Source organism: Tiliqua scincoides, chromosome 5 (genome assembly GCF_035046505.1).
Source record: "Tiliqua scincoides isolate rTilSci1 chromosome 5, rTilSci1.hap2, whole genome shotgun sequence".
NCBI lineage: Eukaryota > Metazoa > Chordata > Lepidosauria > Squamata > Scincidae > Tiliqua > Tiliqua scincoides.
Window position 1 is genome coordinate 84091241 of NC_089825.1, and position 19583 is coordinate 84110823.

At 44.1% G+C, this 19583-nt stretch overlaps 1 protein-coding gene and 1 pseudogene across 1 annotated transcript; both read right to left on the reverse strand.

Annotated features, from left to right (window-relative positions):
* Window positions 1–1411: 1411 nt before the first annotated feature.
* Window positions 1412–1530, reverse strand: LOC136655061 (5S ribosomal RNA; annotated as a pseudogene).
* Window positions 1531–2365: 835 nt separating this feature from the next.
* LOC136651167 (keratin, type I cytoskeletal 10-like) lies at window positions 2366–11648 on the reverse strand. The gene is made up of 6 exons (XM_066627347.1): window positions 11220–11648; window positions 8493–8575; window positions 8056–8212; window positions 5200–5361; window positions 3734–3859; window positions 2366–2587 (listed from the first exon to the last, which is right to left on the reverse strand). The coding sequence occupies exons 1-6, from the start codon at window positions 11646–11648 to the stop codon at window positions 2366–2368; spliced, it is 1179 nt and encodes a 392-aa protein (XP_066483444.1).
* Between the last annotated feature and the right edge of the window lie 7935 nt (window positions 11649–19583).

Consider the following 19583-nt stretch of genomic DNA (forward strand, 5'->3'; position numbering starts at 1 on the left):
AGGTTAAAATGCTAGGCTGAAGTCAACCATAAGCTTTATAGCAGCATGAGTCTCTTCTCGGAGCCATCACCTTCCCACCTCATTAGCACCTCAGATATGTTGGAGGGAGAGGAGAAGGTTGGAGCAGACACCCGTATCCTCCTCCTCCTCCTCCTCCTGGTGTCTCTGCAGCTTCACTCCTGTACCCTGCATTTGAGCTACTCTGCAGATCAGCGGGTTTTCAGTTGTGTGTCCACTCCTCTCCTCTTTGGTGCTCTGACTGAGATGTTTCAACACAGTGCACAGGCTTCATAGGCCCTACGATTCCTCCCCCTGGATCTGCTGTCTCTGTTGCAGGGCCAGGGCAATTCGGCCAAATTGGGCCCTGTGCCTGGAGCGGCCCCCACGCTGAAACGGCAAGCGGAGTCCCCACAGCTGCAGCTGGCAACTCACTCTGTAGCTGACCCTTTGGCATGGAATCTTCCACGCCAAGACACTGAAAGGAGAGTGTGGTAAGTGGATCATTCCTGCCGGTTGGCCCTCCCTCCCTCTCACCCCTGGGTCCGATTGGCTTGAAATTGCCCCCGAAGCAGTGATGCCACTGCTAGGTAGCTCACTGCTGCTGCTCCTCCTGGGGAGGAGGGGCCCCTGCGGTGGTGGCCCCCTTCTGAAAAAAATGTTTTGCATTGGGTCCCGCAGCTCCTTAAGGCTGGTCCTGCACTGTTGCTCCAGACATAGTTCCACACCCAGGAGAAATCTCACATAACATGGGGTCCATGCTATCGGTGGAAGGCCACCCATGTGTTTCCTCAAGCATGCAACAGCCTGCTCTGTCCGTAAAGGGCTGCCAGAGTCTGAAAACTGCTCTGTGGCTGGTGATTCTTGGCAGCCTATTAATGACAAAAAAAACAAAAAACAAAAAATGATGTTTACCTTTGTCTTTGGAGGTTGAATCAGAGTGCATAGCAGTATTTCCTTTAGAACCAGATTCTGTGCCAGACCCAGCGCCTCTATCACCAGATGCAGACACTCTTGGTCCTGAACCTGTTCCAGATCCCAGATTTCTTGATCCTGTTCCAGATCCTAGATTTCTTGAGCCTTGATGCCCGCTCTCTCCATAGCCTCCTGCTCCACTAAAATAGGTAGTGGGTTCATTATTGTAACAATTGGTTGATTATATGTCTAGCATACTCTTTTAACCCAGTGGAAAATGGAGTCTTGAATATAAGGTATTCAATTTTCAGCCCATAATCGTTGGCAACCTACAATGGTTTTGCATTAAATCTGTTTTAGATAGTACCATAATAAAATGCGTAGCTTACAAAGAGACAAGCGTTGAGGGTTTAAGCCTGCTTGCAAGTGGCACCCCAGGGGCACTACATGGTTAAAGCCTTTTGCTTGGCAACCTTCAGTCTCGAAAGACTATGGTATAAGCCTGCAGCACCCAGTATTCCCAGGCGGTCTCCCATCCAAGTACTAACCAGGCCTGACCCTGCTTAGCTTCCAAGATCAGACGAGATCGGGCATGTGCAGGGTAACAGTTCTGTTATCATTGGAAAATCAGTGCCAAAAGGGGGAATCACACAGAAATACTTGACAGCTGAGATGATTGCCAAAGTTCATATTTACCTGGCTTAGAATACGAACAGGTCCAGATTGGCTCAATTTATTTATTTATTGGATTTGCATTCCGCCTTTCTCCCCGAAGGGCACCCAAGGCAGCAATTATTAATCACATGGTATATTTCTCCAGAGTTGTTCTCAGACTGGCCATGTATCCCCCTCCCTCCGGTAAAATGCAAATTGTGCGCCTCCCTCCCTAGTATTTGAAATACTGTAACAATTGTGTCCTGGGTAGTATTTCAGGCAACTGAGTCCTTAATATTGATGCCCAGTGTCCTGGATATTGCATATCCCAGTGGTCCTTGCACCTGGAACACTGCTAAGCATACGGTTAACAATGGCTGCGTTCTTTTTTTTACCTAGGGAAATAGGCGTAAGTAATGTTTCTACCATGCTGCTAGCACGCTTTCAGTGTGGTTATTTTGAAAATGACAAAATGGCATCTCCTCATTCAAATCTTTGTATGGAGGTCGCCATGTTTTTACACTACACCCCATACACGATGGAAGCCACTGTGTTTTTGACAGGTTCCTCTGTTCTTTAGATAGGAAAATAGGTGGAAGTGAGGCAAGAATGGGTTCTAGCTTTGAGCGTGCTTGGAGAAATTCAAGTGTGACTAGCATGCTGGAACTGAAAAAAGAACCCCAGCCCTCTAGTGCTTCTAGCCAAAAGCTAAAGCTAAAAAAAGAACGCAACCGATATCTGAGATTCAAAGAGCCTTGGGACATGTAGTTTTCAAGGCACTTGACATTCTTTTTGTTCTCTACCTTGCTTCTCCATCAATCAGATGCCGATAGGTCTCAATTTCATTCTCCAGGCGAGTCTTGATGTCCAGGAGTTGCTTGTAGTCTGCATTCTGGCACTCCATGTCCTCCCTGATCTGTTGCACTTGAGTCTCCACATTGCCAATCAGCCCTTGTATTTGTAAGAGCTGGGCACAGTAGCGGCCTTCGGTCTCAGCCAGAGTGGCTTCAAGTGATTGCCTCTGAGAGAGAAAAGAGTGACATGGTAACGTAACCTAGAGCTAAGTTTAGAGAATCAGATTTTCAAAGACGGTTCTTCCATACGCCTTGGAAAAATAATCACTTCCTACATGAAAAAGGAATTCCAGGCTCTTTCTCAGACATGCAACCCAATGTTAACTCTATTGAGTCATTCACATCCTAAATGGCAGTAAACTCTACTCACTATTAAATGTGCAAATTCTACTGAGTTTCCTAATGCTGAATTGTATTTCCAGCAAAAGTAATATTACGTATATGCATTGATTTTAGAGAAAAACCTTGAGCTCTGCTCCGATGGGTAAAATACAAGAACCGTACGATTTTGGCTAGGATCCAAATAACTACTTTAGGCAGACCCAGTGAGATTTTTATTTTTGGTCTCTGCACAGTTAACTGCCCCTTCATATCACATGCCATTTTTGAAAATCCCCTTAGTTTTAAAAGTGCTTTGCTACGTGGTCTGGTGGGGTGCTGGTTGAAAAAACTCAAGCCCAAACCTGCTTGGATAGACAAAGCTAGCTCTTTTTGGTACTTTTGGATCCTAACTTCTGTAATTGAGCAGGTTTTACTTCTAACACGTTTTTGCTTGTCCTACTTCTTTGTGGAACGGGGTAGGTTCCAAATAAAATAAATTTAATACATAATCTATATGAGTTCCTGTAACTACAGAGATGACATTTAGTTCTTGATCTCTTTATATCATGAGTGAAATGGAGAACTTGGCTGTGTGTGGGAGTTTTCTCCGGTCACAGAGAGCCACCTTGTAATGACCTGGGCCGACGGTTCATCTAAATGCTTCGTGTCAATTCAGCCACTTACATTGTAATGGAAGAGACACATCCAGATTACCTGATTTTTCAACTAATTTCCTTTTAAAAGTTTGAATATGTAAATAACAATAAATTAGGTAGGAAATTAGCAGGTTGTTATCCCAGGATAACAAAGAACTAGGAAGGGGAAAGGGCTTTAACAGTGTGGGTTATTCTAATTTAGAATATGATAACCATAAACCTCTGATTTACATACTCTTTATATACTACAGTTATTAACATCAAGCTATATGCTGGAAAGAGAAGTGTGGTTTAATTTTGCAATTAAAGATATTTGGTTATGATCTCCACCCATACCAAAGCAAGCTGAGATTGCAGGTCTATCTCCAGAGTTTGCAGGGTGCGTCTCAGGTCTGTGATCTCGTTCTTTTTGGTGCTGGTCTCCTTGGTGCTCACGTTAATCATTGCATTTAATTCTTTGCTCTGCAGTAATGCAATAAAATGTTGAAGAGACAGTATTCAAATGACAGAAAATTTTTTTGAGCATTTGAATTTGGTTTTCAGAAATTTAACATCTAGGTTGAAAATGGAAGGTGGGAAAGTACTTTGACTCCACTGTTTGTACTCCAGAGCTCCTGATTCATAGTTTTTTTTTAATAAAGGGGAACACTCTGCACATGTTCAAGGCTTCTCATAGATTTGCTGATAACTCCTTCTTAATTAATGTTTGTGCACCAGGTTCAGGCAGCAAGGATCTTCTCAGGCACCAGCTGTGGGACTCTAGTTTCAGCCCTTGGAAGACCAATTTGCCTCCGTTTTGTTCCCACCATCCAGAATGGCTCCGAAGAGGAGGGGGAGGGGCCGCTTGCATGCTGTGGTAAGACTCCCTGCAAAACTTAGTGCTTTGCACACCTCCCAGCTATGCCACTGGAGCAATGTTCTGTCTCCATTCCTTTCTAGGATGCCTTTGTCCACCGTAGAAAGGAATGCAGCCCCCTATCTATGACTCCACTGAACATGATCTTTGTTGTGCCACTGTGCATAAAGCACATGTGGTAGTATAGAATGGCACACTATTCTCAATATTGCAGTACCTACTGCAGTACCTAACAGTATCAAGTTGCCTTTGTTCAACTCCTTTCTAAAGAGTCTTACATTAATTTCTGATGCAGAGTCCAGGTCTAATAGCAGTGAACTCCAGTAAGGCTAACTTTAATCAACTACGCCCCCCCCCCGCAACAATTCCCAGCTGACATTAGTCCCACCCCATCCATGTAAGTACCTATTTATGGTGGATTGTGGTGTTTTACATAAGCATTCATGCCTTGATGAAGGGCTATACAGTTTCATTTTTAAAGGCAGATTAATGATGCCTCCAACCATTCTAGGATGTAAGTCCATCATGTGAATGTCAGTATGATGCCATATTGGGAGGAGCCATTGTCCTCTGCCGCTAGAGAATCAGATCAGTATGTGCTGCATGCAGTGGTGTACCTTGGGCTGTAGTGCCCCAGACAATAACAGTGTGATGTCACATGATGGCATGCAACATAATGACACAACATGACATCACTTCCTGGAAGTGCCAGGAACACATGCACTCGCAGCAGTGGCTGGGGCAAAATCATCCCAGGCACTCCCATCTCTTCCCAACTCAAAAAGTGACAGGAGCATGCTCACACTCACAGGGGCAGTGGCTCCCAGGGCTTTACATGGTGCCCAGGGCTTGTACCCTGGCTTGCCCTATCCTGGATAGGTCGCTGGCTGCATGTCAGTGGACATTTTATGCAAAGACACGTGTAGGTTTCTAGACACATTTTTACCTTTTCATTGAACCAGGTTTCAGCATCTTTGCGATTTTGCTCTGCTAGAGATTCGTAGTCCGCTCTCATCTTGTTCAAAACAGTGGTTAAGTCAGTCCCTGGGGCAGCATTGATTTCAACATTGACATTCCCAGACACGGTGCCTTGCAGCCCTTTCATTTCCTACATGGAGACAGGAAAGGAAAGAAACCCATTTTCAGTTGTCTTGCGGAAAACTTAAAAGAAGTGGTGTGTTCTCTACATACGCACCGTGGCATTGCATTGATTCAGCGTTCAGCATTCAGATATTAAAATGTCTGCATCTAGAAATACTCTACCCCTTGGTTTGTCATCTGGAGTACACCACAGTACTAGGAGAAGAGCATGGATGCATGTGCATAGCAAAAATGATCCGGTAGTGCTCATTTCCAAGGTTTTAACATAACATAAGAACATAAGAACAGCCCCACTGGATCAGGCCATAGGCCCATCCAGTGTAGCTTCCTATATCTCACAGTGGCCCACCAAATGCCCCAGGGAGCACACCAGATAACAAAAGACCTGCATCCTGGTGCCCTCCCTTGCATCTGGCATTCTGACATAGCCCATTTCTAAAATCAGGAGGTTGCGCATACACATCATGGTTTGTAACCCGTAATGCATTTTTTCTCCAGAAACTTGTCCAATCCCCTTTTAAAGGCGTCCAGGCCAGACGCCATCACCACATCCTGTGGCAAGGAGTTCCACAGACCAGTTTTATCTTCAGTAACAATAACTATGTCTGACCCTGCTTAGCTTCCAAGATCAGACCACATCGGGAGCATTCAGGGTAGTATGACTGTAGATACTAATAACAATAAAATAAAATTTATAACATTGTGCATATAATTCTGAACACGTAGCCTAATATATATTTTTTATTATGCAAGGGGTGATTATGGGGCCATAGTCCCTTTACATGATTACAGTCATACTGAAGTTACATTGTCTTTCATCTTAAAATAAGTTTACATGAGTTTAAATTCCCAACAGGTCACATAAAATTGACTTCTTGGAGGGATGAATCAGAACTTGTCTGCAATGTAATTGCCTCATACCTGTATGGCAGTTTAAAAATAAAATAAAAAATAAAAACAGTTTGGAACATTAGTTGCTACTGCTGCTTAATTGATGGTGGTATTTCCCCCTCAACTCTCTTAACTCGATTAAATGTACTGCCTTTCCATATCCTAAGGGTGGCAGAAAGCCCCCAATTAATTCCCTTTCATCTTAGAAGAATGAAAAGAAGAAGAAATCCACTTAGAGTCTACTACTCTTCACAGAGCAACCCATGAATCGTGGCAACTCAATTTTCAGTGGGGAATTTTGGCCAGATTAATTTGTAATCCCTTCCTTATTTTTTTTTTTTAAAAGTTCAAACATATAAATGCAGATATCAAGTTAAATAACTGAAAATAGAACATATGGTTCCAAATTTGTCATTGTACCTTTCGTGTTATTTATTTGTTCACTATATTTCTACCCTGCCTTTCTCCCCAAAGGGACCCAAGGCAGGGATATAGTAGTAGTCTCTCAGTATCCATGGGAAATCTGGCCTACGGACCTCCCTCGGATACAGAAATCTGCAAATACTGGAGTCTGCATTGAAAACATTTTTAAAAGTTTTTTTTTTTTTTTAAAAGGTTTAAAAATTCTTCTTTACCTTACCTCCCGGAAGTCACTTCTTGGTCACCCCCGAGGCCTACGACCCCCTCCCTTGGCTCTGGAGCGCCTCAGAATGAATTGTGGAAGTGTTTCTTAAATGCTTCCATGTGCATTCTGAGATGAGCCAGGGCCAATGGAGGGGCTTGTGGGACTTGGCATGACCTAGAAGTGGCTTCTGGGAGTGCCAGAGACAGTTTTGCAGCCAGTGTGGTTTGCAGCGCTAAGGTAAGGAATGCTTTTTAAAACTTTTTTTTTAACTTAAAATTTTTTTTTTAAGGGATCTTTTTTTTTTTTTAAAAAAGCATCTGTTGCAACACAGAAGTGGTTCCCTGCCATCCACAGATGGTTCAATCTGTGGATACCAAGACCGTGGATGGTGAGGGACCACTCTAACCGCATTCCATTTGTTATTCAAATATGGCGTGCTCTATTTCAAGACTGTGAAAAAGTTAATCGTTTTGAGTTGTTTAAAGGCTGTGGCAAATAGAACTGAGATCACCTCCTGAAACATCAATTGTAGGACTGGAGCATTTCATATTTGCTGCAAAATGAGCAGGCAAGCTGTGATTATGAAAAAGGCCCAGTGAAGCTGCTAAACAGTGATTTTCAACCACTGTGCCTTGGCGCATTGGTGTCCACAGGTGTGCCAGAAGAGTTGAGGGAAGGTTGTTTAGGGCCATTGGGGATGTGATCCTCTTACCAGCAGTATGGTGTGACTTGTCAATTATCAAAAAACTGATAGTGTGCCTGCCCTGAAAATTTCAGGGCCTTGTCATTGTGCCATGAGATGAAAAAAGTTGAAAACCTACAGCTAATATACTGTAGTCCAGCATTTCTCAAACTGTGGGTGGGGACCCACTAGGGGGGTTGCGAGCCAATTTGGTGCTTTGCCCTGAATAGGGAGGAAGATGGGATGCTAGAAAGGGGGGAGGGCTGCATGGTTGGAGAAGGATCCAAGTCTGCGTTCTGCTTTAACTTCTGAGCTGGAATATTCAAATTCCGAGCTATGCAAAATAACTGGACATAGTGTGCTGTGTAAGGGGACCTTTGGCTGATTGCAGCTAAGGTTTGAAGCCTTGATTATGTCACTTCTGGGCATGACATCACTTCCAAGTTAATGACATCACTTCGGGTGGGTCTCAACAGATTGTCGGCACAAATCTGCTATCTTACCTCTTCGTGATTCTTCTTGAGATAAGCCAGTTCTTCAGTCAGACTTTCGATCTGCATTTCCAGGTTGCTCTTGGTGAGAGTCAGTTCATCGAATACTTTGCGCAGGCCATTGATGTCTGCCTCAACACTCTGACGGAGGAACAGTTCATTTTCATATCTAAAAAAGAAGCATTTAACTCTCATTTATACCAGAAGGATATGCAAGTAATTTTGGCTATTGTGTTCCTGAACTCATTATTTGATTGCTGTTGTCTGAGAATTCTGGGCTGTCCTGCTTGCTTTTGCTATGACTGTATTACAAGTTAAATTACAGTGCAATCTTTTTCATGTTTACTCAGAAGTAAGCCCAATTATGTTCGATGAGGCTTAATCCCAGACAAGTATGTGTGGGTATAGGACTGAAGACGTAGATATATGTGGCTTGGATTGAAACTTACTTCATTTTGAAGTCATCTGCGGCTAGCCTGGCATTGTCTATCTGCAGGAGAAAGCTGGCATTGGAAATAGTCGCTGAAACGATCTGGGTAGGGAAAATGTTGAAACAAGAAGGGAGAATGAACTCCAAAGTGTTGCGCCAGATTCATTAGGTTTCTTCACATCATGAATGCAATTAAAGTGGACTTGGAAAAACAAAGAAATATATTCAATACATATTTCTAGGTCCTGGTTTAGCATAAATCACAGCTTGTTTTTACTACAGAAGCTGTGCAATTCCTGTCATTCTTTGGGTGCTTTCCCTATATTTCAGTTTGCGTGCACTAAAGCCAGGTGCATTATGAATGACTGCAGAACTGTGTATTGCTTTATATTGTAAAAAAAAAAAAAAAGAGTTACCATCAGTGTTGGTCTAAAATCTGGACAGTTGCACTTATGGCAATTTATATTTATTTGGCTATAACTTTTTTTGATAAATAGTTCTAGAGTTCTAGTCAACAAGCAAAACATGTATTGAAAAATCAACGTTATCTATAATATATTGGAATGACAAGTTCCAAAATAATGTTCGTTCTCGTAATAGGACAAAAAGCTTACAAAGTTCTCTTTATTCATAAAAGTAATGCAGAATAAATGCCGTACGTGTATATATTTCCCCATACATTTGCCAAAAATCTATGTGTGTGGGGGAGGGGGAAATGACAAATTTAAATAGAATCATGAAATAACTGGATTCTGGGCTTCTGAAGGCAGTATGGCAGTATGTTTAGTTTCAGCTAAAGGAATAAGTGCGCAAGCCCGATCTCATCTGTTCTTGGAAGCTAAGCAGGGTCAGGCCTGGTTAGTACTTGGATGGGAGACCGCCTGGGAATACCGGGTGCTGTAGGCTTATACCATAGTCTTTCAAGACTGAAGGTTGCCAGCCACTGCTGGACTTAAGAAGTGGCCTGTGATAAATGAGGGTATGGTAGCCATGGTACAAACTCTATGTTGTTTTTTTTTAAAAATCGTTTTAAATATGTTCTGATAATAGAGGAGGAAGGGCAAGACAATTAAGAGCCCAATCCTATTGAGTTCCACTCCCCACCAATGCATTGGCACCAAAGTGGCTACCACTGCATCCTGTGGGTTGTGGTGGTGGTGGTGCTGGTTGTAGAAATCTTCTCTGAATTAGGGAACAATTGTTTCCCTACCCATAGGTAAACCTCCACGGGGTCCAGAAAGGGGGTTAGGATTTGGCGACTGCTGCTGCCACTGAATCTGCCCCCTTCCTGGACCCAATCTACCCATCCTCTGCCCCCATCCCCCATCTAAATTTGCCTTCCCCTGGCCCATTCTGCTCTCCTGCTACCCCTCCTGCCTCCTCCATTATCTAACATGAATCGGTGGGTAGGACCTCATCAGCTGGTGCAGGCAGGAAGGCTCTGGCCTTCCCACCAGTGTGCTACTGACTGTGCTGCAGGAGTGCCTTTTATAAGTGGAACTGACTGTTTTACAGCAGTCGGGGGAAGAGGCACGACAATGATGGCTGACCCGTCGGGTTTGGGCTGTAAGGCTATGAAGAGTACCAGAGCAAGATTGTGTCCAAACCAATCATGTGGAAGCAGAAGAAGGTATAAGGTGTTGTGCAGGAAAAGACCCCCCATCCTAAAGGTGGCAGATTACGAGACATGTTGTGGGCTACATTACCTGCTTGGACAATGTCTTGTTTGGATTGCACAAAAGTCAGCTTGTGTGGGTGCACTCCAGAATTCCACTAATATGGAGATATTAAGAGTTGATTCATATAACTATTTTAATACTGTGGCTAACATCATTTCTGAAGTAATCATGGTACGTTGAGTTGGGTATGTGGATGCTCCAGCTCATTACCAGGTTAACGTACCTAATGTCTGGAAATACTTTAAAACACAGTGGGTCTAGGATGTGATGGCTTATGATCAGGAAACGCGGCCCAACGGTGGCATAGCAAGTGGGGGAGGGGAGCAGTGCACCCCAGGTTTGTGCTGGAGTGTCATGTGAGGGGGTACCATGTGAGGCCCAGCCAAGACAGGCGGCCACCGTCTCTTAGGGTTTCTATCTTGATCAGTGATCACTATGAAACAATAAGAGGTGGCAGTAGTGCAAGGCAGGGGGAAGTGAGGAGGAAGGGAGTGGTGGGAGTCCACAAAAAAACACTAAGAGGTGGTGGCAGCATGATAAGAAGATCAGAACAGCCCCACTGGATCAGGCCATAGGCCCATCTAGTCCAGCTTCCTGTATCTCACGGCGGCCCACCAAATGCCCCAGGGAGCATACCTGATAACAAGAGACCTCATCCTGGTGCCCTCCCTTGCATCTGGCAAGGTCAGATGATCAGCCTGCTGCCCAACCTCCAACAGAGGAGGAAGGGGTGGTGGCCAGATTGCGGAGCCACCACATCCTCCTCTTCTGGGAGAACCCAGAAGTGATGTTGCAATGTTGATTCACCGCCCCGGGTTCTGGGGCCCCTAGCTATGCTGTTGCAGCTCAAATCCAGTTCAGCTCACCACAGTCTATTAAAAGGCAATTCTTAATAACTTTGCAATATTTAAAAACCACCCTGTAAAGTGTCTTTTTTTTGTCTACACTGTATCTTTCCCACCAACTTTTCATTTGAGGCTCTATTTTGCATCACTCTGTACTGTAAGAATTACACTGATAACCTTTCAACAGTAAAATTGCACAACCTTTCACAATAGTCTGCTTACCTGATTTTGAAGGTCATTTATGGTGTTGTAATATTTGCTGTAGTCACGGAGTCCTCCATCAGTGTGTGGTGCAGATTTCTCATACCAGTTTCTGATTTTTTGCTCAAGGTCTTTGTTTGCCTCCTCCAAAGCAAGCACTTTAGCCAGGTAGGAGGCCAAACGGTCATTAAGGTTCTGCATGGTTTCCTTTTCACCACCAGAAAGAAGACCACCATCACTGCCACCGGTGCCACAACCATAGATATTTAAAGAACCACCAGAGCTACTGCCAAAGCCACCACATCCTGAACCAGCAACCCAGGCTTTCCCACTACCAAAGGTTCCTACACTGGAGCCACCACCATACATTCCACAACTAGGAAGCTTTAGAAATGCCCCACCACCGTGACAGGAGGTCATCTGCCTGGATCCATAGCTAAAGTGAGACATGGTGTCAAGGTAGAGTTTCAAGCTAGTGTAGAAAAGCAGAAGTGTCACCCAAGAAGAGTTTGAGTGGTAAGAATAGTCTCAAACTTTTATACACAGATTTTCAAAGGGTGTGTTCTTCTTCGGAACATATTTTCTTAGCTGCAGTGTTTGGTTGGCTAATTTATCATTTCTGGCCTTCATGACAGATGGGTATTAATAACCAGACCCAGTATTCTGTTAATTTCCCCTTAGGCCATTTGTGATTTTTTTTTCCAAGATGGCGAATGGGTGGATTTGACCAGGCTGAAACCTTCATTATCTTTTCAGCAAAGTTGAGTAATTTCTCCCAGCCCCATTCCGCCATGCTTTGTTTGTTTTTTTTAAGCCCATCATTCTGAACATATTTCACTGCATTTCTACTCTATCGCACTCACACTTGCAACACGCACTCTTTTGTGACAGAAGGGTGTGCAAACTGCTTTCAAGGATGATTCCTTTTTGTCGTTATTTTTTCCACCCTGGGTGGTGCAAAGTGCTACGTTTCGTATTGAATTGTCTCTGCAAAAGAAACTTTGCTTTGTTCTAGCTGTCTAATTTTCTCATCTGGAAGCTTTTTCCTCCCTCTGTGTTATTTCTTTAAGCTCTTTGCTACAGCATCAAACTTGAATGTAATGAGATGTTAGGTTTATTTCCTGAAACTTCTTATTGCTTTCACATTGTCAAGGATCCATCAAACAAAAGGCATTTCAGCAACCAACTTAATAACATTTAGAGCACTTGGGAGACTTAAACCATGCTTTTGAAATTAAGACACACAGAGCAAGTGACTAGATCCCTTGTATTGAATCAACTAGTCTTGAAGACTTACTTGTTCTTAAGAAGAACATAATACATGCTGAAGATGATAATTATCTGCTTTAGAAAGATCCAGAAGATTTGGGCAGACAGGATGCTGGATTACAGATAATCCGGTGTTGCCAAAGGAATCAGGTTTATCCAAACCCTCTGAGATATAGCTGTGAAAAAGGAAGGCAATATCAGAGATAAGATTGTATTGTATCAGTGTTTCTCAGTGTTTGTCCCCTGCTGTATCACTTTGCATGGTCCACCTATTGAAAGTGCCACCGGAAGTAAGTGGTGATGATGTTATCACCAGTTACTTCTGGGTTGGGAGGCCAGACACAATATAACAAACACTGGTAAGAGACTCAGGGCAGATGGGAGGGCTTTTCTGAGTGCATGAAAACCTCACATCAAAGCTCTGCCTGTTGAACCGAGCCTTCTACTGTTGTGTGTTGCTGTGTTGTTGTGTTGCATTGCTGGTCTCACTGCCAGGCAGTGAGGGTCTAGGGGTCCTGCGCATTCCATTGGACACCACCTCAAGTACCACTGGTGGTCTGAGTAGCACTGGTTGAGAAACACTGTTTTGCGTCATTCCATCCCTAGTTCCCTGTCAGACTCCAAAATGTAAGGTCAACCCAAAGGTTATTTTAGACATCCATAATGGCCTAATGCATATTCTAAGACAATTGTTGAATCACTTTTATAAACTGAATTAAGTTCAGGAAGCATAAGACACCCTCCATGTTTCACAAAGAAGAGGGCTATGCTTTACTTGTGATCACCCAGAGTTGTCTCTGTGCTAGAAACAGAATACTGGACTGGACTGTATGGACTTTGGTCTGATTAGGAAAGCAATCCTTATGGTTTGAATAAAGAAGCTCCAGAGCTTTCTTGTCTCCTTTCCAAGACAAATCTGTTCATCATAAATGGAATGTTGACCTTTAAATGGGTCTTTAAACATGTTCCACATTGTGCACAAGTTATGCGGTTAGATATGAAAAGGTGTGCCAGATTTTTCTGTCTCAAACAACTTTTAAACATGGTGGTTCTTGGATGTAATGGGTCATGATCAGGAACTGTCCTTTCCCTGTCAACACCCAGTCACCTGATGTATAATCAGCTGTCCTTCTGTTAAACATACCATGAATGGATCCTAATTTCTGATTGAGAGGTTGTGCTACATGAGCGTACTCTGGGTTGCCCTATATAGGTTGTTCTACATAGGATATATTAAAGATTACAACTTGCTAAAGATAATGGGAACATAAGCTGCCAAAGAGCAAATGCGCTCATTTACAATATCTGATTTTCACAGTCCACATGGCCAAGTTCTCAGTGATCCCACTCAAATACACTCACATAGGCCTCAATCCTCTCCCCCTCCCACCAGTGTCAACGAATGTGGGCCAAAATGGTGCATACTGCATCCTATACTGTGGGGGCACACAGGCAGCCTGCAGGAGGTTAGAAAATATTTTCTACTTACCTCCTTTTAGGCTGTGTGAATGGCAATGGGTTTCCTCAGACATATGCCACCTCTTTTGGTTGCTTATGTCTGAGGGGAGGAAAGGGTTGTGGAGGTTTAAAAAGGAAGGGACAGGATCCAGCATGCACCATTGCCCCCAGATCCACCCCTCCTGGCTCCTCTCACCCCTGGTTCCTCCCAGTGGCGTCGCTAGGAATCACATCACCCGGTGCGGGAGGCCTGTGTGTCACCCCATGTAGTGGGCGGGGCAACGCCCCAGGTCATGTGCCGTCACCCTGCCCCCACTGGTTTTTGGGCTGTACCTTTTGTTATAACACAGATATTTCAGTGTGGGTTGTTTCATTGCATTCTGCATGAAATTATGCATTGATTGATATATAACATGATGATCTTATTCCTCCAAATTCTGATATTAGTGATTTTTAAAACTCGTAGAGTCTCTCTCTCACACACACGCACACATACCCATGTCAACTTACTAACACCTTATGGCAGCAGTTCTCAAACTTTTAGCACTGGGACCCACTTTTTAGAATGACAATCTGTCCAGGACCCATTGGAAGTGATGTCATGGCCAGAAGTGACATCATCAAGCAAATTAAAATAAATAATTATAATAATTATATTAAAATAAAATAATTAAATAAGGGGGAATCAGTCCTGTTCCATCAAGTGAATCTACTCTGAAGTAAGTCTCATAGTGGTCAATGGGGCTTACTCTTGGGAAAGTGTGGGTAGCATTGCAGCCTGTGAGCTCAATCCTATGCATGTCTACTCTGAAGTAAGTCCCATAGTGGTTAATGGGGCTTACTCTGTAGTCTGCCTGCAATAACAACCCCCCAAAAAGAATCAGTGAGCTCTTCAGTGCCTAGTTTAAAGTTCTTCTATTTCAGGCACATCAGAATAAAGACCCACCTGCCTTCACAAGTGCAAAATAGAAAACTTTCCCCTTATCATTCAAGCCTCTTTTTTGTTCTTTGGGGGGGGGGAGGCTGCCTTCTGGAGCAGCTCTATCCGATCAGGACCCTTCTGGTGTCCTCACATTCCCCTTTGCCTGGCCTGACCACCAGCCAAGGCACGTCTGCCTACTCGCAAGTAAACGCGACTGTGAGGCTGCTTTGCTTTCCATAGGGCTCTATAGACTGGGAGGGAGGCAGCTGGATGGAGGAACCTCCTTCTCCAGTGTTTTTGGGGGCAGCACTCATTGGATGAGGACCATTCTGACAGAGCCTCTCAGCCTGCCTTGACTAAGGCAAGTCTGCCTACTCGCGAGTAAACGTGGCCACATGGCTTCGTTTCGGGCTCAGACTCGCAGCTGGGAGGCGGGAGCTTCTCGGGTGTTTTTGGGGGGGCTGCATTCATTGGATCGGGACCATTGTGGTGGATTCCTCTCAGCCTGTCCTTTCCAACGGACTATGGCACGTATGCCTACTCGCGAGTAAACACGCGGTACGACTCACTTTCACTTTCCGTAGGGCTCCATGCATTTTTTCCTTCTGGTTTTTCAGCCATAACTTTTGAACGAGCTATTTTGATTCTGTTTTTTGCACTGCACTCTGCTGGCCGTTCCACATCCAACGGTGTATGGCATGATGCGGTAGCTCCTAACCCTGCAATGTTAGTGCGTCCTCCCCCCAGGGCGTGTCACCCCCTAGCACATCACCTGGTGCGGCCCGCACCCCCCGCACCCCCTAGCGACGCCAGTGGTTCCTCCCCATCCCTCCAGAAACACTTCTGATTCTGCTACTCTCTCCTCCATCCCTCCCATAGCCCGTTGTTTGATTCAGTTCATTTTTATTATGAGAAGTGAAGAAACCTAGTTTATTGATCATATTAGCACATCTTGTTGTATTGGACAGCATGGGGTACTGAAGATATTGTGTCGTTTTCTAGAGGAAGGCAGCTTGATTTTCTGCAATGGAGAATGCACCCATTTGATAGCAACATTGTGTTGCCAAAGGGTGTGGTCTTTGACCTTGAAAACTGATGACAGATTAAGTGAGGCTAGGATTTAGTATTAGTAATCATTTATATAGTAATTTTAATGGGCAAAGTGCTTTCCAACCTTCGTTTGGGGGGGGGGCTGCCCAACAACCACATGAGTTTGACCACCATAATTCCCATTTTACTTTGTCACCACCACCCACTGAATCTGAGGCTGCCCCCGGTTCCTAGTCCTATTTCTAGTGCACAATACCCTAGAACAGGGGTCTCTAAACATTTAGGCCAGAAAGCCACATCAAATATCTGGCATGGTGGCGGTCTCCCATCCAAGTACTAACCAGGCCTGACCCTGCTTAGCTTCCAAGATCAGATGAGATTGGGCATGTGCAGGGTAAGGTGCTGTAGGCTTATACCATAGTCTTTCGAAACTGAAGGTTGCCGACCATTTGTTGAGGACCAGAAAAATAAATAAATTTTAAATATAAAATTTAAATAAATTAGAAAGACTTAGAAAGCCTAAGGCCTTCAGATGGCCCAAAAACATCATTTCTGGTTTTTTAGGAAAACCAGAAACTGATGTTTTAAGGCCTTTCGAAGGCATTCTGAGAGGAGGTTCATGGCCTCCCTGGCCCTCAGAGCACACTCCAGGTGCAACTGGAGCACAGCTCTCGTCACATTCGGTTGAGCGGGCCAGAAGCTTGCAGGAATCCAGAGGCCCACTGCAGGTTGGGTAGAGGCTTGCGTGGGCCGCATTTGGCCCCCAAGCCGGGGTTTGGAGACCCCTGCCCTAGAACACAATTGCCTGGTGCATATATCATGGCAGCTTCTGTAAAGTGCTTTCGGAGTACATGGGGCTCTTGGTCTAGCAGTGTGGTAATACCGACATGGAGCTGCTCTTTGTGAGCATTGTAGTTTCCACTGGGGGGGCGGTTCGCGCAGCTGCTATTATTTGTGCAATCACAGTTATTTGAAAAAAAAGGGTCACTGTGATTGCACAAGTGGCAGCATAGAGAATATTTACAGCCCAATTTTAACAGGCCTCAGTGCGGGCACTGGGTGTCACAAAAGTGCTGTATGGCACTTCGCCACTGGCGGGAGACACTCAGAACAGGTGGACAGACCAATGCCAGTTGGTGCTGGACCTCTGCACCAGATGGACAACTGGCTCACCACAGAGCGGTGAATTCCACCACCGCTCGGCAAGAGGGTTCTGGGGGGAGAGGACAGGTGAAAGCAGGAAGGGGGTAGAATTGGGTGGCGGTTGGGCAGGCCATAAACTGGATGGGGCCCAGGAAGCTGGTGGGAACTGCAGCAGAGTCTGCCACAGAACCCTATCCCTCTTCCCAAGCCACAGAGCCCAACATGGGTCTCCTTGGTTCTGCTAAAGAGCTGGCGCAGAGATGAGTAGACCCACTGGGGCTGCCGGGGCTCTACACAGGATAAGGGAACCAAAGTTCTTTTACTCAAGGAGATCTCTGGCTGCTTCCCTGGTCCCACAGGATACCGTAGCAGCCATTTCAGCACTGCTGGACTACTGTACTGTCTGCTGGTTTCCACACTTTCATGAGAGCTGATGGCATTTAGCCTGGTGGTGGTATTACATATCTGTGATAATTAGTGGGCTGCCATTATGTCCTTATCAGACCATTGTAATCATCCCCAAGAGTGATTTTTGAAAGTTGATATTTTCTTGTTGAGATAAAACTTGATCAAAAGATCTTTGATTTTTTGGAAAAAAAAATTGGAAAAAAATTTGATTGAGGTGATATTTGAATATATAATTAATGGATGCCTCAAAAACTGCAATCAGGTACATTTGATTGACCAGCAGCTATTTTTTTTTATTTATCCTAGATTCTTCAACAGGCTTTGTTGACTGGCAGCCATTAATGTTGTAGGCAATATTTAGAAAGCAGCGTTAAATTTTGCTCATAACACAACCCTATGCTTGTTTACTCAGAAGTAAGTCCCTTTGTGTTCAACGGGGTTTACTCCCAGGAAAGCGTGCATACAATTGCAGCCTCACAGTGTGCACTGAATTACATATAAAAATCATGACCAAGACACAATCGTTTCAGTTGCTGCAGTAGAAAATATTTATTATAGAATGTCAGAGAAACAAGACCAACATTTTCTCTTGGTTTTCAGGGAAGAGATAGTGCTCAGCAAATTCAGCAACAAGCAGCGAGAGAAGCAGAAAAATATAGAATATTTGAGTCGAAGTTTATAATTTTTAGATAGAAATCTTTAAGTTGCTGCCATCTTTGAATAGCTTTTTTCATTTTCTCTGTTTGCCATTGAAGAGGGAATTTGATGTTGCTTATTTAATTGGCTTTTCTTCGACGGACTGAACATGAGTCGAGATCACTTGGTCTCCGATTCTATCTTCCACTATTGTCTTGACCACTCTTGTTTTTTGTACATCTGTGTAATGGAAAAGTTCATGCATGACTAAAGCGAGCAGTAATTATTTTTAAGTACGCAGAACCCAAGGCTCTCATTTAAGCATGAAAACTGGTATAAAAGAAGAATGTGTGATGGACACTTTAAGAACATGCAATCATTTTATGTTTCATTCTGAAGAGAATTTTTTCCTCCGGATTAGGGGATAAAGAGGTGGGACAGTGTCACTAGGTTTAAAACGTGTGTCCCAACTTGATTGAACTACATTTAAAGATCTTTAATGAATAAGTCTGTTAACTTTACGAAACCTCCCACAGTGCAGATAACTTTCTGGCTGAGACATGATGAATTAATTCTCTACCCCACCCCACCCACCCCAATCCAATCTGGGCAAGCTCCATCCTGGCTCGGTGCCCATAACTTCTGGCATCTCACTACCACAAATGCATGTCTTCAGGGAGGCCTATCTGAGTTGCATGCATTCATGCGGCTTTGCTCTTTATAGGTGAAGCAGAGGGTTCCATGTCCCAGGAAGGTTCTATCCCCCATGTATTGTCCACCCCAAATCTACTGGTTTGGAGTGACTGGTATTTACTTAACCCACAACTGATGCTTCAGAGTGCTCATCAATCCTTCCCCTTTTCTAAGTCCTACGCGCACTGTTCCTGGTAGCTGTGAAGGATTAATTAACTTGATTACCATAATCAACCTGCTAGGTATTATTGCTTCCCCAACCTTTAAGTGCAAAGTAGCTGAAGAAAAACACATTCATGGCCAGCATGGGATGAGAGTAAAAAAATCCTAGTTGATCCCCCAATGCAGCAGACTAATCCTGTATTGATGAACAGGAAGGCTGAACTGAAACTTATGGGAGCCAAAGATGCACCTTACACATTCGGCTATATTTTGCCTCGCCACTATGACGAGTGAAGCTGTGCAGAGGGCATTGGCTTGCATCTTCTCTCTGTTGGATAAAACTCTCCAGTCCATTGCATGGGTGGTGATGGTGAGTATGTACAATATTAGATGATTTTGCAGTCATGGAATTAATTTCCTGGGCATTTTTTCCTGTGCATCGTGTTGGGTTTGGGATTCCACCTGTTAGCTCTGACAACCTTGCCTTCAGTATTCCTTCTGTACAGGGCTGCCTACCCACGATGTGTACCCTGTACAAATGGAACTTTGAAAGCATGGGCAGTAGGGGTGGAACCAGCAAGCACAAGGCTTATCTCCTCTTCCATGTGAACTTTTCTTCAAAGCAACTCTTAAACACCCAACCA